The sequence below is a fragment of the Lates calcarifer genome, linkage group LG1, assembly GCF_001640805.2.
Source record: "Lates calcarifer isolate ASB-BC8 linkage group LG1, TLL_Latcal_v3, whole genome shotgun sequence".
NCBI lineage: Eukaryota > Metazoa > Chordata > Actinopteri > Centropomidae > Lates > Lates calcarifer.
The window spans coordinates 19,170,992-19,193,252 of record NC_066833.1 but is presented as its reverse complement, the minus strand read 5'-3'; the positions used below and the strand labels follow the sequence as shown (position 1 = coordinate 19,193,252).

The 22,261-nt window shown below is 39.2% G+C and overlaps 2 protein-coding genes and 1 long non-coding RNA gene across 10 annotated transcripts in view; 1 reads left to right on the top strand and 2 right to left on the bottom strand.

Annotated features, from left to right (window-relative positions):
• Positions 1–11,107, bottom strand: part of LOC108901017 (bromodomain adjacent to zinc finger domain protein 2B) — a 47,273-nt gene extending 36,166 nt beyond the window's left edge. For 5 of the 7 annotated variants that reach the window (XM_018702331.2, XM_018702334.2, XM_018702336.2 and 2 more), the window contains exons 1-3: positions 10,908–11,107; positions 10,712–10,808; positions 4,139–4,181 (exon numbers count right to left, since the gene is read on the bottom strand). The gene's annotated coding sequence lies outside the window, so the exon portion shown is untranslated. Of the gene's footprint in view, positions 1–4,138; positions 4,182–10,375; positions 10,489–10,711; positions 10,809–10,907 lie in introns of those variants that run through there. The other 2 variants (XM_018702332.2, XM_018702333.2) reach the window with 2 other exon arrangements.
• Positions 177–14,690, top strand: LOC127142645 (uncharacterized). 2 transcript variants are annotated; one of them, XR_007813595.1, is made up of 4 exons: positions 177–262; positions 10,400–10,480; positions 12,729–12,796; positions 13,771–14,690. It is a non-coding gene; the product is annotated as an uncharacterized LOC127142645 (long non-coding RNA). The 2 variants fall into 2 exon arrangements; XR_007813594.1 differs by lacking the exon at positions 177–262 and having other exon boundaries at positions 10,332–10,480.
• A 2,854-nt stretch (positions 14,691–17,544) lies between these two features.
• Positions 17,545–21,794, bottom strand: cd302 (CD302 molecule). The gene is made up of 6 exons (XM_051073150.1): positions 21,629–21,794; positions 19,284–19,409; positions 19,063–19,173; positions 18,091–18,273; positions 17,856–17,876; positions 17,545–17,747 (listed from the first exon to the last, which is right to left on the bottom strand). The coding sequence occupies exons 1-6, from the start codon at positions 21,792–21,794 to the stop codon at positions 17,545–17,547; spliced, it is 810 nt and encodes a 269-aa protein (XP_050929107.1).
• Between the last annotated feature and the right edge of the window lie 467 nt (positions 21,795–22,261).

Genomic DNA, 22,261 nt, shown 5'->3' with positions numbered 1-22,261 from the left:
AAATTCATACAACTTTAATGTGAGATTAAAAATAAGTGTTAAAAGTTAACTTGATTTCAAATTGTTTGTAAATGTATAATCTTAACAAATAGTTAAAATCAGTCAAAGTTTATTGATCATTGTGAGTAAACCGGGTCACATGACCAAAGTTTAGAAAAAGACCGACTGCAGGCATTATGGGTCAGAACCAACATGGACGCGGAGCAAAAACCGTGCAGCCCAAAATAACCTTACTCTGCACGTGGTCCAAGAGGCGCACACGGTAATTGTTATTCATTTGTTTTATGTTGTGTATAATGATGTTGATGGACTTCACATGGACAATGAGGTGCATTTTCAGTGGTTTTATTTGATTGCAGCATGTTTCTAATGTGCTAACATTGCTTGAGAGACTTAGGAACGACTGAGAGATCTCTGCTTTAATCATATCGTTATTTTCGTTGTTTATACGGTGTCAACTAAAGAAAGAGGGAGAATGAGAGAGAGAGAAATCAATCTTAAACGACATCTGTTCGATGCGTGGTCGTTATATTATTGGACGGGTGTAGTGGCATTGAAAACGTGCAGCCAATATGGCCGACAGCGCAAAGAAAAGAGCGGCGCGGGTGCAGGAAGAAGAGAGGATAAAGTACGATCGCTGAGGCAGCGTGTAAACGGAAAAGTCGTTGGACACGAGCCTTACAGATTCACGGGAGAAACGGGAGTGTCGGCTTCTAGCATTGTCGGACTGAGAATACCGCGATTTCACCGAAAGAGGGCGACATTCACCAGCGTAGGATAGAGATCTGCAAATATGTTGTCAACAGGCTTCAAAGTACAGTGACTTTTCGGTTCCTCCGCTGTCTTCAGGCAGAGGATCTCTGCGTCAGGTTTGACTGTGCCATCCTATACAACTTTATGGACAGCTTATGAAGTCTACCAAAGAAAAGACATCTTGAGACATAAAGCACCCAAAGACTAATGCATGCATCACAAATGTGAAAGTGTCAGACAAATCAAGCACAGTGATGAAAACATACAGTGCTGTGGATAACAGCTAAAAGGATTCAAACAGATCCAAGAAAGTAAACATTTCATTCTCATCTCCAAGCCCAGTCACATGCATGTGCTGTGGAGAAAGCCACTCCATCCACAAATGCCAGAAGTTCACCAGGAAGCCACAAGAGAAGGTTCATATTGGACTGCATCTGTAAGAAACATCACCCAAAACCACTTCATGGCAGCTGTTCTTCTGCTGCACCAGAACCATTTTCTCATGCTGTGCAAGCAGAGCACATCTTCCCTGTCTTACTGCACAGACAGAGGTGATGGTGGGAGCATGTACATGATAGCGCCTCTATGGATTTCTTCAACCGCTAACCCTGAAACCAAGACCGTAGCGTTTGCCCTACTGGATACACACAGTAGCAGCACTTTTATAGACCAAGAGGTATGTGAGAAGATGGGGGAAGGATTAGAGCCAGTCAAGTTAAAGCTCCCCATCATGATTGGAAAAGATTCCATTGTTCAGAGTGAAAGAGTTAGTGGGCTTTTTAGAGGGTTTGCCTCACAAAGCTTTATAAACTCTCCACCTGCTTATACCAGAGACATCATCCCACTTGAACATTCCCATATTCCTACCTCTAAAACCACCAAAAGATGGAAACATCTGAGTACAATAGCACAGGAAATACCAGACCTGGAGGATTGTGTTGTTGTACTCTTGATAGGCTATGACTGTGCGAAAGCATTAGCATCACGACAGGTCATCACAGGTGGTGATGAGGAGCCTTATGCCATTAAAATGGACCTGAGGTGGAGCATTATTGGCAGCTCACCACCAATTAACTGAATGAAACACAGAATGCAAATAGCCACCTGGAAATGCCCCTCCCATTTAAGGCATGCCCTAAACTGCCAGAAAATAAGCAGCTGGCTCTGGTGTGGCTGAAGTACCTGAAGGGGAAATCTGAGAAAAATGCAAAGTTCAAGGATGACTACATTCAAATTTATGGAAGGTGCCAAAAGAATATTGCATAAAGGTCCATCTTTTTGGAGCAGAATCTTCTCCTGGCTGCACAAATTGTAGAATGAAGTGTCTTGCAAGCCAAAATGAAAAGGAGTATTCAGCAGCAGATTTCACCAGGAAGAATTTCTATGTTGATGATGGTCTCATCAGTGTAGAATGTGTGGACACAGCCCTCAACTAGTGAGAGAAGCAAGTTCATCTCTTAAGAGCAGAGACGTCATGGAGTAAATTCCAGATAGAGAATGAGTTGGTGGAGTTGAAGATTTGGACACCTCAATTATGAACTCCCAGTACAGACCACGTTGGAAATAAAATGAGTGTGACCAGTGACACCTTCTTTCCTTAATGGTGCTTTGGGTGAGAAACCAGGCAATGGGGGCAGGGAATCCAAAGGACTGTTGTCTCTGTTTGGCCCGCTAGGCTTCCTAGTTCCCTTCCTTTTCTTTCTTTGATTGCAGCACACTTCTATTGTGACAACATTTCTGTTGTGTTTGGATGGATGTTAGCTTCAGAGACTTAAAATGGACTGAGAGATGTAGGCCTTAAAATTTATGTTTTTCTGAGTTTTCACTGCCACTATTCCACTGGACCAGTGTAGTTACAATAATTATGTTTGTGAAGACAGACTAAAAAGAATTAATATAGTTTAATGCTAAGTAAAATATGTTTCACCATTCTTGAAACCAGTCATTTATTATTTATCATCATTCATCACTACAAAAAACAATGACTGGCTGCAAATTGCCAGCCTGGCAGCCATTTCTAAAACTTAATATGGTCTCCTGTAGATAAACTAGGTTACTGATAACTGCTAAATAAATCCTTGAGGGTTTCTTTGACACCCCTACATGAATGGGAGAGTGCTTTGCTTTAGAGGGGATCGGATTTGTGTGGCCATGCTCGTTTTGCTATTGCTGTTTCTACTCCGCTTGTCTCCAGCGTTGCAGATGACCTGTCTCTTACCAGGGTCAGTCACATAAAGAGTAGGAGACTACTCCACTGTAGATCAAGAGGTGGCCGTGTACATGTCATAAATTTCATGGCACAATTTCAATATTCTTTGCTTCATAAAAGTTAGTTAAGTGAGCAGTTCCACGCTTTCACTTAAAAGGAAACTGCTAAATGTTGAAAGAGAGGAGAAGTACAAAGGGAGTCAGAGTAGGGAAGATGCAAGAAATGAAACTTAGGCTGTATACACCCAAGGTAAATGTGAGCACACATCCTTCCAAAAAACAGTAGCACTGATCACTGAACTACATCTGATTAACAATTCAACATTACAATTAAAGACTGTAATTGTTTCTTGTTAAACATATTTCACTCAAAACAATACTAATTTCCTTTCGAATTTGTCTGCCTTGAAACTGTGCTAATTTAGTGTGAGATCCAAGTGCAATTATCCTCATGTCACTGCGTGGAATTTTTTCATAATAAATACCTCTTATCATTTCACACCTACTCTGCAAAGGATTATGTTGAACGGAGAAGTTGCTTGCAAGACTGCAAATAAACTCTGTCCTGAATTGGCAGCAAGTATTGCAGACCGAAAACCGCACGTCACACTTTCTGACAGAGTAGAGCTCAGGCTGAAGGGAACTAAATTTGATAGACCCACCACCTCTGTCTTGGGGCGACAATTTAATTTTTAATAGCAGCCAAAACACATCTGTATAAAGTTACTATGTGCGGAGTTGCCAAAATTTAATTTTAAAACAAAGCCAAACAATAGCTCCAACCCCACCAATTACCCTGTTTAGCACACAGTAATCTATCTTAAAATACCCTATAGTCAAAAAAGTTTTCTTTTCTCCCCCAAGAGATTTAAATATGTTCTGAAGCCTTGACACTCTAATTCTAAGAAAGACAGGAATTAATTAGATACACACAAAAATGAGAGCAAAGTGTAATGCAGCACAAACTAATTTGGTAAAGGAGGACTTTGTTAAATCTCAACCTAATTGGAAAATTCTAATCCTATAGTTAAATAATACTTTAAAATGAGGTGCTCTGCTTAGTCCTGCATTTCCATTCATGGGTTACTTTTTCCAATTTCACAAAGCAAACTGGTTTTCCCTCTACAAAATAAAGAGAAGCTCTTGGACAATGGAGCTGATGTAACCAAATACTTACTTTATGAGACTATCCTCAGTTCTGTGACATCACTGCTCTGCACCTGAAATACAAGACGGCAACAGTCAGATTTATTGCTTGATTTTATCGATTTACTCATTCAGCATCGTTCCTATCTGAAGGCTCCATGAAAATGAAATAAAAATGGTAATATAGACCCGAGGGAAAATGAATTGTCCGTTCCAAACATCAGCAAAAATTCAAACTATTGCTCCTAGAGAAAACGGGGAAATTAGACATGACAAAAACACTTGGAAGAAATTGGATTATAGCCTACTGTGTAACAAGAGCAGTTATGTAGCTATATAACCAACATCTAGTGACAAAGTATAAAAGTATTTTTTTAAAAATCTTTAAAACTCACATCTAAGTATTAAAGTTGGTAAATAAAGCAATTTTTGTCATCATGTTCATCCTTTGACAAAGCAGCTGTCATGGTCAAGACATTTTATAACTCAATACACATGTTAGGCATTGCAAACATTTATGACCAGCCACCACATGTATGGTATTTACGCCTTACCATCTGGGTTCATTTTGATTGGAATGTAAAGGAAATTAAACCTAGACCAGCTTCAATCTTTGAATCAGCCCTGAATCATTTAAATCCTTTCATGTCTTTGTACATCACACTCAATCAACAAAGTCAGTCCAAGGCATCTCCATAACCATAGAAGTACGCAAGTCATGGTCCTGTATAGTAACCCCGAACTAAATTGCAGCCATTTTAAGGGCTATCAGTTATTGTTATTTGACTAAGTGTAATATCCAAATCACAGGAGCTGCAGTTTTTATTTGATAAAAGGTAAAATGTGTCACAACACACCATTATAAATGAAGTATTATGATAAGTATCATATAGAGAAGTGGTAATTCATCTTGCTGTACAACACCACTCTAATAAACCTTTTTGGGGTAATATTAATGGAAAAGGAAAAAAAGGATTTGCACTGATATTTGATTTTGAACAGCTTAAGACAATGCAGTTATCCTCATAGTCTAGTTTAAAAATGGCTGCAAGCCAACTAATAGTATCATAGGCATACACTCCTGTCTTGATGGACTAAAATCAGAGATTTTATTCACATAGTAATGAAAAAAAATTATAGACAATCCACAATCCTACATTGATATAGAACATTTTCAAATTGTATTATGTTAACAAATCACGGAAATATGTTTGAAATAAGAGCAGAGAATAGTAATTGCCAGGCCAATCATTCCCTTGATTTTTTTCCTCCTGAAAGGTATGTGTTTAATGAAATTGAAATCCAACTAAGGGAAGTACAAGAAAATAAAATTCTGCAAAAGTCCTATATTAATGGGAAAAACTGCTGGTTTATTAATATTATCCTTTATATTCATTTTAAATGTTCATTTCTACTAAATACAATAATTCTAACATATCTGAGTGGTAGGTTATTGGCCTCAGACTGTTGGTGTAAATGTGGCCAGCTGTTTTTGAATCTCAAAAAACTATTTGAGGCCTGAACATAAATTAAACTGACTGTCAAGAAAGCCTGACAAGCACATCTATTTGGTTATGATTTTATGTTTAATTTGAACATCAGAGGTTCACACATTACTGACTGCCACATATCTTCAAAACTGAAATGGATTATGATCAAAATGTCAACCAAGTCAGGTGTAATGACTTTCTGCATGAAGCTCACTTTATGTCCTAATGACCAGCAGAACAAAACTGATCCTTGTGTTAATGTTTAAGACACAACAGGAAAAAAAATTAAGAGCAAATTAGCTCTGGATCAAATATGTGCCACTTTTATTTGTCATGTCTATAGTCTGATATGAGGTGCTGTTACCTTCACTGTCTCACTATACTTTCTAAAACAGCTATAACAGTAAAAACTGGATATCTCATAGCTTACAAGTATAGCATCCATATTCTCACATCAGTAGCAGCAAACACTAGCTTTACATCATTTGGGTCACTATACAGTTCCATTTGTGTCATTTTGTAGTGTGAATACTAGTGTAAGAGAGAGAACAGTCTTCTACACTAGAATATTTAATTCATTATCAAGTATCAAAAGGTCATTGTCAGGTCTCAAATGCTGGGCTTTTCACAACAAGTCTTTGAACTTCTGGAAGTATGAATCATCTCCGGTTACTCAGCTATCCATCTCTGGCTCTGTGTCATCATTTAAAGAACAGAATATGACACTGGTCTCCCTGTACAGAAAGCTGTTCACAAAGTCATAAGTAATAACGCACAACCTCTGTACCAGCAGTGGGCTTTTTCTTCATAGTCTCCTCGGCAGTCTTTGTTACATGATTTGAGTCTCAGCTTGTTAGTGAGGTGAGGTCGAACATTCGGTTTGCCACAACTGGGCTTGCAGCATCTCAATGTATTTTCTTCATTTGTTTGTATGACCCCTCTCAGCTCTAATAAACCAACTCTATCTTTTACTATTTCTGATAAAGGGAACGTTCACTGCCAACACCAAAGGCTGTGTGACATTCATATAGTGCAGCCAAAAGAAAAGGTGTTTAGGTTGGTGTTGTGGATGGGCACATAACCATTTGCCTTCAGCTGTGTCCTAGGTTTGTGTCCCAGCTCCTACTAGGTGTAAGTGTTGATATTTCTATTATTTAGCATGACAATGTTTCCATAAAAAATTAACCATGTTGTTTTATATGCTTTACTATTAGCTTCGTGAAAACATAGGCGGTGATAGGCAGTGAACTTCCACTTAAAAGAATGAGTACTAATCAAACCATAGGTGTGCCTACATATTGGTGTGAAGTACCTTGTGGAAATTATAGAGCTAAAACATTTACAAGCATTACAGTGTAAAATAGTCTTTGTTGTACAATCCATTAGTTACAGTCTGTACTTTCAAAATACGAGGATGCAATGTTTTTTAAGTTAAATTTTTAAAGACCAAATGTGAGTAGTCTCTCTACATGCAAAGATGTGTGGCCGCTGCCTGCAATGTGAGGAAAGAATTCAGTGAGTTAGGTTTTCTAAGCCTTAGATTTTGGCCTTTGCTGATCCAGACATTTTTAGAGATGAATTTCCTTTCTCCAGTCTCTTATCAGGCCAGTGAATGTTGAGTAAAAATTAAATATTTAAAAATGTGGCTGCAGCAGCATGCCTAAAGTGGGAAGTGTTTGTGGCAGCACTGACCAGATTTTAAATGCATGAGGATCAATAAAAGGGGGGTGGGATGGGGGTTGGGGGGGTGCGGAGGCACAGTCTTTGTGTCAGAGTGGAATGGTTTACAACAGCAACAGGACAAAAAGGTCTGTACTACTGTATGCGACTGCCAAACCTGGAATTACAAATATGGAGTTAATTCATCTACAGCCTGCAGCTGGCCTTCAATTCCTGCAGCAAAGGACACAAATACATACTAAACAGCTAAACAAACAGACCAGACCACTAGCATCTTAAAACATCAGCCCCATTAACACAGCAGGGAGACTTCAATCTCAGAAGCATCATTGGTTCAAATAAAGCACCAGGATAAGCATCTCCAGGCGGAGAGAAAATAGACCAGGAAGATGAGTGAAAAAGAGTAATCACCCTGACATATTCCTAATAATCCACCTCCCTCGCGCCGCTCCCCCGAAGCTCACCCAATCATAAAGTGTCAACACTGACCTACAAAAAAGGAATCCTGTCAAGCCTTACATGTTTAAAAACATCAATCACAGCAGACAAAGAGGGTGCATTGAATTATACAGCATTAACCTTCAGGGCTTGCATATAAAGACCATAGATTTATTTATGCTTGTGTGTTAAGAGCCTCTGCACTGTTCCTTACAGCAAACTGGCTGCCAAATTGATGAACCTGCTCAGCCCTCAGCAGGAGTCCAGCATCTTTGATTAATGAGTGCAAACTTGTGGAAAGGGTAAGAATAGAGAGACAGGGTGAAAATGGGTAAAAACACAATTATTAGCAGACCAGATTTTTTTCCTTTAGCACTTTCAAAAGGCCAAAGGAAAGAAGGGCACTTAAAAAAAAAAAAAACATAAAAAGGTACCTTCTTCTCATATCCTGGAAGAACATCCCAAGAGGTGCATGAAAAGTCAGACAAGCAAAGCATGTTTCATTTGATCCCCTCTTGAAATAGTAAGCACTCTGACAAAGTAAGCAAAAGAAAAAGACAGATCTGGTAGACCTAAACTTTATAGCCTAGTAGTTCTAAAAAGTTATACAGTAAATAGTCTGTAATCAAATGATATATCTCTGAAAAATGACTGAGCTAAAAAGATATATTTTTTATTTGCCTGCTAGAGCTGCTAACATTAAAGTGTTGTTTATGTATATCAGCAACCATGAGCTACAGTTATCTTTGGAGCCTGGAATAACAAAACCTTGCAGCATTTTTACAATTCAAATGGCAAGATGCTGACTCTCTTGATTTCTCAGTGTTAAAAGCTCATATTTGGAGTCTCGTACACAGCACTCAAACACTATTCTCTTTGCAGAGGTTTTCAAGGACATGAGCTCTGAATAAATATGAGGCAAATTTAGTGACCTTCTACCTGTGTTTTGATTCATTGGCAGTTACTGGATGCATGCATAACACATCAAGGCTGTGATCTGATTTATCTAGCTGCCTTGGCTACTGAAGCCATTTAAATGATGAACTTCATTAGGAATAATGTTTACAGCCATTTCACCTAGACTGTGTGTGCAAAGGGCACGCGCTCATTCATTACTATCAATTATATCTGCAAAGACAAATCAGCTCCACTGTGCGGCAGACAAAAGAGGCCTGACCAAAACAAACTAAATGATGAAAGTTAAACTGATGTGATCAAAATATGCTTAAAGGTCCAATTTGAACTCTCTGACACCAGCTGTTCACAGATCACTGTACACCACAAACTCCTGTAAAAGAGAGAAGTGTGGTTGATGCTGTTATTACAAAGTCTGAGAGGGCCTGATACGAGTTCACTTTCAGAGAAAAGATCTTGTCAAACATTAATATAACAACCCACAGGCCTTTTTTTCATAAAACACATTTCAATATGTCACACTAGGAAAAGCACAGGTGTAAATAATAAAATTGACAGTGGCTAAATTTCATGTTGCTGCTTCACTTTCAGGGCCTTGCTATAATGCATGCTGGTTCACTGTCACACTGTCATGACTTACTGGAACACACAAATACAACAAAGCCTCCATTAACGTTCGTTAATAACACCTCTCTTTTCCTACTATGACAAGTCAGGATGTCTGCAAAAAAAGACCTATTGAGGTTTATCTAAAACCCCCCCCCAAAAAAAAAAAATCTGTCCTCAAAAAAAAAATGTGGTCCTAATTTGTGCTTCTGTGACAGGTGTACTTGTTCAGAATTGACAGAAAGAGTAACTGTATGTGATTCAGTTAGATTTTTTTTTAAGTTTCTTTAAATTTAGAGTAAGCTAAGTAGGGTCAGCTTAAAAAACATATAGTGCACAGGGGAAGAAATCAGGGCAGTATTTAAATGCCCCAATTTCTGCACCAGAAGTTAGGCCTAGTTTGGGCTTGTGGTACCCTTTTTTATGACAGCCACCACAAGGTTTACAAACTGAATTTGTAGGGCTAAGTCAGATGTATGACATGTTAACCACAGAAGGATGAAAGTGTTCGGACTGCAGTTTCAAAACATAATTCTGATATCTCACAAGTAAAAATCTAACTCCTCGGCACTCCATTACCTATTACATTTATTAGTCATTAAAATATTGCTCTCAATTTCCGTTAAGTAGACATCAAGGTCACATCTCTCAGATCTTTTCTCCTTAAAAGTTTCATAACTTTAGTAGAGATAACCGGCCGTTTAAACAGGCAGCGCTAATTTAAATAGCCCAAGATGGCGAATGCCTTGTTGTTAATATGAAAGCAGAAAAATGGAGGGTATTGTCATAATCTCAAAGGGTATATTTCAGCCCAGACCGCAGCTGCAGCATTTAGCTGCGCTTTCCTTTAAGAGGAAGCCACAAAAAGAGAAGATAGCGGGGGGGGGGGACGAGACCAGCGGGCAAGCCGGCTTTAACACTGATTCAAATAACATTCATGAAGATGAAAGAAGCTAAAACATTTAAAAAAAAATCCCGCTTGCATCATATACAAGTGTTGAATAATTTCATGACATGTTGTCACACGAAGCTTAAAACCACAACAAGCACTAACGTACACAGGCAGCCAGGCACTACTTTTTAAATGATACACAAGAAGCGTGCTGTGAGCTTAAAAACTAACATTGTAACAAGCTTACTTATGTGCATGTTTTCATCGTCAGGTCATTAACGTTTCTGCTGGACATACGGTGGATCCGCAGAGTGGACCAGCTGGCAACAAAGACAAGATCCATGCTGCAAAGGTAATGACAAGACTCAACAGCACTGCCTGCCTGTGTCTGTGCCAAGTACCGGTGTCGTGTTAGCGTTAGTTACCCAACTCCGCGATAGGACAGTCTTTCTGTAACCAAGTTACAATTTCAGCATCAAAGCAGTTACATTCTGAACAAAGTTAAAACCAGCAGTAACCGAAAACGCTGCATGTAGTTTGACATTAACTTTTTTTTTTTTTTTAAAATCAGTGTTAAACTCACGGAGCAGATAACGCCTCTATGTGGCAAGTGTAGTGAAGGATGCCGCTGGTTTAGCAAAAGGAGCGTTAGCTTAGCTGTTAGCCCCGGCAACAGAGACCTGTGAAATAACATTAGATTGACGGTACGTTAGTGAGAAATATCCAGCGAGCTAACGTTACAAACTCCCAGATGGTAAAACACGAGGAAATAAACTCACCTTATGGTTGAAAAATCTGCGTTTTCATTAAAAAAAAACTAAACAAAAAAACTTAATTTAATTCCCAATTTCGCGCAGTTCGAGAGACGTTGAAAGAGCTAAATGAGGATAATTAGTGACTTAATTGAGTCCGGGTGTGAGTGTGACTGAATGTGTTGCTCTCCGGTCGCAGATTGAAGAGACTCTCTCCTCCGTTTCACTCCAAGCAACTCAAGAGAAGTGACGTCAGCTCAAGGCTTCTACAATGCAAACTTTTGTTCTCTAACCTACAGCCAGCAAGTGCACAGACTGACAGACAGCATCATCGAAATGCACAACAACCGATGCAAGTCATCAGTTAAATGATGATGCAGGCACTGACAACATGTTACTGATTACTGATTTATTATTACAACAACATTGTACTGCTCATTTCCACAACATCTCCTGTGAAACGGTGAAAACACAGCCCTGCCTCCAGCAAATTTCTTAACTTTCATATGCTACAGATTTCAGGGTTTATTTATAGCCCTTAAATTTTATTTTTAATATACTGTAGTTGCTATATCAGTCAACCATGGCATCCTTCCTTAAAGATTCTTCAATCAAAATAAGTAAAAAATCAGGACAAGAACATGCTGCAAAATGCATTTGGTGGTAGACTGTACCTCATACACTCTCAACTTGCTTTGTAATTAATTACCAAAAGTAGGCAGGCACAGTAGTTCTTGCTGACGGTGACAGTGAGCCCAAAGTGTAGTGTAATATCTGAAAGTATAACTAACTGATAAAAACAAGTTGATGTTTTTTTTATTTGAGATTTGACGGTGCTTTAATAGGTGTAGCAGTTCAGTCTTGATTGTCCAGTAGGCTGTGCAAAAAACAAATTAGCACGTGCACACCCAGCACATGCTCATCCAGCAACAAACACAACCATAAGTTAGAAAAAGTCATGTGTAATAGTAAACCAGTAGATATGAACAAGTTAACGAGGCAGGGATAGTACTATAGTGCAGCAGTGCAGGGAAATTGGGGGGGGAGCAATTTAGAGGTGATTTTATTCTACATACTTGAAAATGAATGTTTTGATGTAGCATGCCTGTTAGTAAGGAGTCTATGCTTTTAGCCCATAAAGAGAAGCTCAAGCTCTTTATTTAAGTGGAGGTACCGTATGTATCTGTGTGAACTACATTTGCCTCTTGCCATGCTCCTCTATTACTTGTCTAAGGGTGATACATTCATGTTAAAGAAATGGGTTATTTAAGACTCCATTTGGCCAAGAACTACCATCTGCCTTCCTTTTTTTCTGATTATTAAGCATGGATACAATTGGCTACTGACAACAGAAAGTGGCTGCATTTTATCATTGCACTGAAACAAACACAAATGTAATGGAAACACTTTGAAAATGTATCAAAATGTGGACTGATGTAGTGCTGTAGATCACAAATAATACATAATGTTTGCCCATTTTAGAACTAAGATAATGAGGTTATGACTGTAATTATCAGTGTCGCTTGTAAGTTGCACCAATACATGATGTGTTTTAAAAAATATGATGCAGTTCATTCCTTAAGAGAAACACAAAGCTGTGTTTCATTGTTCAGGGGACAGAGTGGATTTCAATTCAAGGCACTACACCTTTTGCCAGAGCACATTGTACGTGAAGTTGAGCTAATTGTATACAGTAATTAATGCACAAAAGCACATTTGAATTAAAGACGTGGAGAAAAAAATCCTTGATCAGCATTTGTGATCAGGTTTATTTGCTTGTTCACCATCCCTTGTGCTCATTGATTGTTTTTTTTTTTTTCCTCCCCCTCTAATTCTGTGTCATTGTAGATGCTGCAGTCTCAAGAGCTACTGACTGGACTGAGTGAAACACACGCCTGGCTGGATGAACACACATGGTGAGGGAGGAAAAAATGATTTGATAAATTCATCAGCCGAGCCACAGGATACCTGGGGTTTTAATTATATTGGACAATCTTCATTAGAGGGAGCGAGCAGTGGAAGAGATCAGAGCAACATCACTTTCAAAAGCCTGCTCCGGCTGTGGTTTTTCATATTGTACAATCAAAATGTCAGCCTACCTTGGTCATTTGTAACATAATAAGTCGATGGCTGCAATGCAAGCAGCATGCTGGGGGAAGGGCAAACAGTCTGTCCTCTTTAAAGGGATTTTTAAAGCATCTTGATTAGAAAGTATAATGAGATACCAAAGACATAGCAGAGATGATCTCTCTGGAGACTGATGGAAAACAAATTAAGACGCAGCTTTTGTTTTTAATTATTATTTTTCTATCAGTCCTCAAAAAGCTCAGGATACCCTCAAGGCACAGGAGTTAGACTCACTGTCATTGATTATTTTTTTCCCCCGACATATTTAAATAATACAGATTTTAATCATGTCAGCACACCGTGCTCTGATCCTTTAACACCAAAGCCTCCCAGCACTGCACATGCTTTTGATTTAGAAAATGACAGTGTCTGAGCTAAAAACTGGGTACATTCATCGCTTGAGTTTGCGGCTGTGTGTGCAAGTACACATTTTTGTGTGTCGAATATGCAGTTTAAATTCTAATACAGCAATTTTTCCTACCAGTTCTGAGCTGACCAATCCTAAAACTCTGCCATATATTTACAAACACCTGTAAAAATGTGGCATTTTATTCACTAAACTGATAAAGAAAACAAAACCAGGTTTAAGCATTCATTTTACACATGCAAATTATATTGTTATTAAGCTTAGCCCTGTACAGTAGGTGGTAAAGAAAAAGGAAGACTATGCCATGCCTTGACATGTAATAGAGAATACTATATCTAGAATAGCCTCTCAGAGAGCAATCATTGAACTGTGGCCTTTGTCTCCCTCTGTTAATAGGAGCATGTTTCAGGATAGTAAATGGGGGGAGAAACCTGAGACTTGCAGGACATGAGAAACAGATGTTCCATGCTTCTGTGTACAGACACCTTTTCTAGGAAAGAAGGGAAGAGGAAGGATGAGAAAGACAGGACGAGAACAGAAATCATATATCTGGTAGAATCCTGGAAAAAAGATACATGGGACTGGGGTAAAAACTTGTATCTGCCCTGTGCAAATACAACACAGGACCAGAATCAGTCTGGGACATAGTGAAGTCTATGAGCAAGCTAAGGGGTTTTGTTCTGTATCATATTTTATTGTCATATAACTTGATAATTCACATGCTTGACGAGCTTACTGTATGTTTTGTGATCTAGCTTGACTCTAATTTTATTCCATCTATCACACTACTGTATGTCATGTCTTATTCATGCATAACAATGTCCATTTCAATTTATCATTCTGGGTTAGCATCGACCTCCTCGTGCTCCAGGCAGTGGTGTGGCAGATGTGTGAATGAAATAATTTTGCTATTATTTGAGTGAAAATAGGCCATTACAGCCTTTGTGATGAAACAACAGGTCCTCTGTGATAATAAAATACATACATCCCACTTAAACAAAGAAGACGGTTTTAGGAATTTTGCAGTATGTTTGCAAAATAAATGAGTATCCCTCAAAAGGTTAATCATGAATTAAATTCAATCCTATCCTAAAAAAAAAATCTAATGGGGTATCTCGGTGTGCTGGCGTTAGTGTAACAATTAATTATTATAATTATCATAATTGCCTGTGCATGAAAGCAAGTGTAAGAAAATCTCCCTTTTTGCATGTTAATACACATTTTTCTGTCATAACATTCGACAAATTACAGATCTGTGTAGGTTTGGACTCAACTGCCATTTTGTTTTCACTTGAGCATTCATTCTTGCATTCTTTTATTCGAATCACTGAAAAAAAAAAAAAAAAACAAGTTTTGCTCCAACCTTTCTAAATGCATCATTGTGGGTTCCATTAAAATGCTTTTTTTATTTCCAGAACATTCACCTATTATATCTCTTAATAAATCACACTTAGTTGCACATTCATAAGAGTGAAGCACTTTGGTCTATGGAAAACTGCTAAATTTGAATTTGAAAAATAAATGTCTGCTAAAATCTTCCCAAGTAGGCCACGTCTAAAGGACTAATCTGTGTTTTTTGATGGTAGAAAATTAAAGGTGCCACTTTTACTCTAGAGTTTACCTTGCTGATACACAGTAAAATGTGTATCAAAAGCCTTACAAACATCCCCATTTTGTTTGTCTGGAGACTCATCTTACATCACTTGTTAATTATTGGCTAATACAATGAGACTACGTGACACTGAGAGGACTTTCACCTTTGCTTAGAGAGAAGATAATCTTTTTATGACATAGCATCAGATTCTGCATGCTATCTCCTATTCTGTACTTACTTTGTATTCAAAGTGATTGTCTTCTGTGTTTTCCGACCTCATTAATTTGAAGAAGTGATGTCTTCTCTGCATTGTCAGGAGGAGAGAGTGAGACTTGACATAATGTGATTCACTGTCCCACCTGGTGGCCAAATCTAGAAATTATCTGGAAGGTTCTGGGGAAAAAGGTTGTTGTTGTGGTTCTCTATTGAGGTGCCACATCTCTAAATGTGGGCCTGTAAATGCCTTTGATAAGTCATTTCTAGATTCAGAGAAGGAACTACAGAGAGAGAAAATTCAAAGATTTAATGAGAATTTGCTGGATGACAGACTTCTTGGAAGTCTAAAATTAGATGTGCATGAATGGGAAGGGGAAAAAAAGGATTTCCTGCTGACTTCTCTCGATTCTGTTTCATCTTGGCCCATGCTGAGATGTCAACAGGGCTGCTGGACATTTGGAGGGAGTGACACTTTTCAGATGACAGTGATATAGATGTCCTTTCAGAACTAATTAGACTCTATCCCCAATTTTGGTGTCCTAATTCATCTTTTTCTCCTCAATTATGCATTGACACATATATTTAGCAGGAATGTTCTATATAGATCAGAACAGAATGGAGTGTAGTCAGCCCTTTTCCTATACTTGCAGATTTTTGACACTGCTGGACAAGCCCACAGCTGGAAAGTGACATGTTACTGGCTGCATACCACTAGAAATACCTCCAGTTAATGCTTGATAGAACTTTCTGAGTCAGATCGATTCAATAAAACCAAAAGAAAGCCTTTCTTACATATAGTCAAACATACTTTTATTATGAAAAACACACAAGACCTCAGACAATGCCAAATTAATTTCAGATATTGCACAAAAGCGTTTATGCTGTTGAAAACATTTAAGAGTATTAAGAGGGGCATTTGCCATCATTCTGCAGTATACCCATCATATAGCCGAATCTTGATTGTCTTTAATGTCGCAGGACGATTAATCATTTCAAACATCAAAATCATGACCACTCTCTTAAAAATAGAACAATAACAATGCCAAGATTGAATTTCAGGGCAGTGAAAAAAAAATTACAAAACATACTGTATCTTTTCACCACTTAAACGAGACAAAAATGACACATGAACTGCGAATGTAGATTATTATCATGATAGCCACCTAGAAAATATTCTGGAATGACAGTTTCAGATTCACTGGTTATATTTTTGTTAGTCTTACATTTCGTCACAATAGAGGGAAGGCAGGATGTTGGTAAAGAGCATTCAGCCCACAAAGCCCTCTTGACAATATGAAGGGAAACTGGTCAAGGTGGGTCTGTGGCAGTATTCATTTAGCATGGTTTTCCATTTCAATAGGATACCTGGGGGGGTGGGGGGTGGGATCTTATTTATGGACTGTGGAACTCCATTTCATTGGCTACATTTACATACATCAAGAAATCAGGCAAGTGCTCACACTTCTCACTGGGCTCTCATTCATATCGAGCTATTTACACGTGCCCTTGATAGCTTGTGATTGAGGATTCCTGTTTCTATGAATACTACATGAAGAGACAATCCAACGATTTTACTCATCATAGGGAGGACTACTGAGCTTTTAAAATCATGCTTTCCGTTGCTCAGGTTATCTCAGCTTGGGCTTGAGAACAACAAATTTATGACAAGAGAGCCACGTGTTATAAACCCTCTCTAGGCAGGGAGGGTCTAACAAAAACATGCAGTGATAACAGACAGTAGAATCCAGCATTTTTAGAGGCTTGATCCATTTTGAGGAATATGAGTCAGGATATCTCAGCCTCTGCTGCACTAAATTGTGTTTGTTTTTTTTTTTTTTTTTTTTAAATCTCCCTTTGCAAATCTCCCAACTTTATGGGAATGCAGTACTATACAGCTGGGGTACCCCCTAATAGAACATTTCTGTCAGCTTAGACAAAGTATGCACACTGCTATAGATTAATCTGTCCCTCTCATAATAGTAAGTTCCTTTCCATATGAGAGAAAAAAACATACAGATCCAGTGACAGGTGATATGTACACCAGGATACAGTTGCTGATGAAAATGCACCAATCTGAGAAAATTACAGATGATTCTAGCAAGTCTTTGTTAGTACAGATGACAGAAAAAAAGAAGTAGAGATATTTATGTGCCACAGTGAAGAGGTTAGTATCAGAGTAAGCCTGGTCAGTTTTCTCACAATCACACTACATTATTCCAAGTCGTAACAGTGGCACGTGTTAACCCAAAAACTGCTTCAGCTTCAGTAACTGTTTTAAGAGTGGACTTCTCTTTGCATGAACACCCACCCTGTGAGAAGGGCCTGGTGCTTCCTGTCGCGCAAGAGAGAGTTAAGTTCGCCTATGGGGCACTGTCAGTCTCCTCAGCCTCCACCAGGCAGGACTGGTCTGCGTCCAGGACTCGGAACGGAGGGTGGTACTCGAACGCTGTGAGGATAGTGGAGCCAAGATTGTGCTTCTGGTGCAGGAACCAAATCACTGCCGAGACTCCCATGATAGCCACCACGCTGAGAATGACCAGGGTGGACAACAGCGCGCTGGGTTCTGAGGGGGGACAAGTTACAATGCAAGGAAGGTCAATACTGTAAATATAAAAACACAGAAGAATACGATAAAGAAACGGGGGGGGGGAACCCTCAAAGGTCCACTTACTCCGCTTGGCTTCCTCTGCCTCTGAAGTAAAAAAAAAAGAGAGAAAAAAGAACACATTGTGAGCAAATGCAAAACAATTCATACCATATTTTCTGAAGTAACATTGACTCAGATTCTTGCTGCATAATGATACGTCATTTTAATTAAATGTGGCAGATAAATTCACCCACTAAATCAACAGGTGTAAGAGTATTTTGACTTAATGTGTTGCATTTAAAAAAACCTCAAATCTTACTCTGAACTGTTTCACAGATCACTCCGTTCTCCACATCATCCAGGCAGCTGACATTTTCCCACTTTCCGGTGTTGCTGTGCAGAGCCACACATGTGTCCAATGGCACCAGGTCTGATGGAGATGAGCTGTCCTCCCAGTTAGTGTACCTCACGGGGTCCTCGCCAAACCACCTCATGTCTTCGCCTGACAAGATAGGACAAATCACTACTCCAGCATGACAGGCACGGGAGAACACTGACCACCATCATGGTTAATGCCAGCCATTTAAAGGTGAAATTACAGTACCCCTTTTTGCTTTGCCTTAGCTTCCTCCTCCAGCATTCACACAAACTGCACTGAATTGTGTAACATTGCAAATGATGTAGAAAGAAATCAAGTGATGTGCATTTTTTCCCCGCTAACTGTAATGTGATTTAATGTGTGTTGGTTCAGCGTCCTCCACTGTGCCTCCCATGAACAAAAACAGGATATCCTGAAGTTGTACCAAGACTTTGAGAGATAGATAAGTCAGTATTGTCATTTGAGCTTTTGAAAACAGCTGGCACTAGCAGAAAATAAGGAACAAGCTAAAAGAAAGCACTTCATATTCATTAAGTCAAATGTCAAAATCTTTCAGGAAAATAGAGCAACTTCCAAAACACAAGACAGACAAAAAATACCAAATTTAAAATGAAAATCTTAACTCTTGAGACTGTGTCCAAGCTCAATACATCACTTTTAGGTTCAGCTTTTTAGCTGGTATGGACAAGAAATCCCAAAACAAAAAATGTAGATTAATTAACCTTGAGTCAAAAAGATACAAACCTCTGAAACAAAACCATGTAAGACTCAGTGTTTATTCTCCACCTAGTTACATCTAAACAAATGCAATTAAGTTGGTAACTAAGTTTTTCAGTTTTTGATTGACTCAGACTTTATTTAATGAATGTTAGCCAGCATGTTTTCACAGTCCTCCGGTCACACGTTACTTACTATTTGTGTCATAATACATTCCCAGCCACACGTTGACATTGCCTTTCCACACCTCTGGGCTATATTTAATGACAAAGTCATTCTCCTCAGCGCTCTGTATGGTCAGAAGTTCTGGGGGGAAAAAGCATAGCAGTGTGTACTATGACAACACAAATCACACACACATGAAGCATGGAGCGCATTTGTCATTTTGTCTTTGATACAAAATTAAAATTGCGTACCAAAGCCTTGGCAGAGGGTTTTTGCTCTCTCGAAAGTATAGCTTTTGATTTTCTCTTCTTCTCCATGGACAAAATGGTAACATCTGTCTTGAAAGAGCACCCAGGTTCGTCCGTCTGCAGGGCAGTCTGAGGAAAAGTCATGGGACAAAACATGGTGATGGAAAGATTTGGCATCTGACCTATTTATCTGTTTGTATCTGACTAGGATGATTTAGAGCTACACAGGAAGAAAGTGAACAAAACGCCTTTTGAAATATAACAGACTAAACAACAAGCCAAATTACCACTTTAAGACGCTGCAACAGCTTTAGATCATGTTTGGCTGTGGGCCTGTTGACACCATTCTAGAACACTTAGTAGACTGTACATTTCTGTACCAGTCAGTTTCGACTTGTGACCGATTCGTTCCTCTTTACTGGTACTTTGACTGTGCTTGGAAACTGCCCTTATGATTATCTAATCTGTTCCTCTTAGAAGTTTCTTAACTGCTGCACCTGTAATTCAGGGATCAGATCATTTCCCCTCTTTGGAGCTTTGCTGTCTGTGTCATGTTGCTTTCAAGGCTCACACATCTGTTAGACTTCTCTTACAGCTGCCAGTCTGTCTGGGATGTCTCACCTTGTCTGACTTTTGTTGCATCGTTGTAAGTGGTTATATAAACTTACTTTACTTTTAATATTCTTCCAGTTGGTGTATTCATTAAAACCACAGTATTGCCGGTCGCCCTTAGGCCAAGAGGGAAACACGGATTTAAATCTGTTTTATTTACTTTTACAAAAGAGTTTTGCAACACTGGCAAGCACATAACTTTTAACTTAGTTACGTGCACAGTGTGTGTGTGCTGGTGCAAAACTTCCGTTGCCATATGCAAACCCGCAGTGTCAACATCCAGGAAAGCTGGCTTGGTAACAGGAATGGTGACAGATTTAAATGGCTACGGTTTTCAAACTCTACCGAGTTTTAGCGAAAAGTTTTAGTGAAAACGCAACAAATATAACTGTAAAGAAGGCAGAACACACAACACAGGCCTACACAATGCTAAATTCAACTGCAGTGCGCACAACATGTAGCTATACCAGCGAAATATACCACTTTAATTCAGTTTAACGCGAACGCTCCGTTTGAAATTCTTACCTCCGGTCAAACCTAAGTTTAGGTGAAAACATAAAACGAGGACACAGCTTAAAAAAGATCCAAAATGGTGATTTGTCCTCAGCGACTCCATGACGGCGAAGGAAATCTTGGAGCAGCAAACAAGTTTTAGGTACTGTTGCTCGTCTCGACTGCCAGAAGCAATGTGCGCGAGATCCCACCCACACACACACACAGCTCAGCTCAGCGGCTCACAAACATGGCCTACACACTGCAGTAGTTACTGTAACACAGTACTGATGTCATCTACATTGATTTTTACAAGTTCATGTTGTTAATTTTTATTATACTGCTTGCTCAGCAGTCCCAACCACAAAACAAGAGCGATTTCAACATTATTATCTGACTAATATCTTATCTATTATCTTATTTCAAAGAAAACGAGCACGTGAACACTTAATGTAAATTTATGGAACAGCAGGAATAAGCTTCCACGGTAATACAGTCTTGGTTTAGTATACAAACAGAACCTACAGTCTTCAAGGATAATATTTTGCAGAATTTGCACACTAGAGCCTCTAGATGGCGCTGTACGCACGGTGTTCGTCAGCGTGAATGAGGACTCACAAATTCACATGTGATCTCCGCGAGCCCTGAAAGCTACAATAGTTGTCACTGTAGACTTCTGTTTCTTTGGTTAAATAGTTAAATAATGTGGTTTGGATAATGCCAAAACTGCACACTAGGTTCCACCCTCTACCTTTATTTTGAAATGTCTATCTCATACCTATCATTGTGATATGCAAAACAACACTCCCAACAGTTGCATGTATAATATATAGCCTATACATATATATAGTGTGTGTGTGTGTGTGTGGGTGGAGCTGCATTTCGGTGCAGTGCCACCACACGTTATGGCATCAAAATGTACCTCAGTTGTTGTATCAGCTCTCTAACACAGTCGTAACAAAAACTGAACATTGTAAGATTTGTAGTGGTTGTATCTGTGGTGTAGTGGTAGTGTAGTCAATTACACTGTGCTCTTGTGTTTAACCACTTGTATCTACTGTGTCAGCATTAACATATCATGTGTGAATAATCACAATCAGATGTCAGTCTATAGGACAAAGCACTTCACTCTTCCTAAATGCAGATATTAAAAATAGTATGGCTGTAGGATGCTTGGGGGGGCGGGGGGTTCAGGGGCAGAAGGGGGGGTAACTCCATTGCATGTAGGCGCAGGTGGCACATACACAGACAGCTGGAGTGTGAGTTTTGCTCCTCGTCTGGAGCTGGTGGCTTCCCGTAGGGTGGCACAACACCCTGCAGGATACCGCAGGGGGACCCATCTGCCATAGCAAGGCCTGCTCGCAGGCACCCCCATCCAACCACCCCTATGCCATACCTCCTGATACCCATAACCCACCCTGTCCAGGCCATGCATGTTGTCAACAATACCATGTGACAGTGTTGATATAGTCTTTACTGGGTTCTCACCCTCTGGGTTGAAAGCACAGCAGTTCATAAATACTGGTAGTCCATCTCAGCAGAGCTACAGTGCAACTACTCTACTATCTTGCTCTGAGGAATACAGTGGAAGAAAACATTTCCTTTATGACTCTTGAGACAAGGCTCAGCTTAAGTGTACTTACTGTAAATTATAATACAAATAGATTTGTTAAAGTGTGACGGACTGAAACTGTCTAATAGTAAGTGTGGAATAGGTTTAGTGTAAGCAGAATATTTTGTCACATTTTTGATGATGTACAGTGACGAGACACCACATTTTAGAGGACGCAGATCAAGATTTACATAAAATACACTGATTTTTATAAATCTGTGTGGCAATCTTCATAAATTGAGCAAGACATTATTTTCAGGCTGCC

Excerpts from the sequence above, each read along its gene's own strand:
- cd302 (XM_051073150.1), bottom strand. The coding sequence starts at position 21,794 with ATGGGTATCAGGAGGTATGGCATAGGGGTGGTTGGATGGGGGTGCCTG. Across the intron at positions 19,174-19,283 it reads AACCCTCTGCCAAGGCTTTG|AACTTCTGACCATACAGAGC; the intron begins GTACGCAATTTT and ends TTTTCCCCCCAG. Across the intron at positions 17,748-17,855 it reads GGCAGAGGAAGCCAAGCGGA|AACCCAGCGCGCTGTTGTCC; the intron begins GTAAGTGGACCT and ends GTCCCCCCTCAG.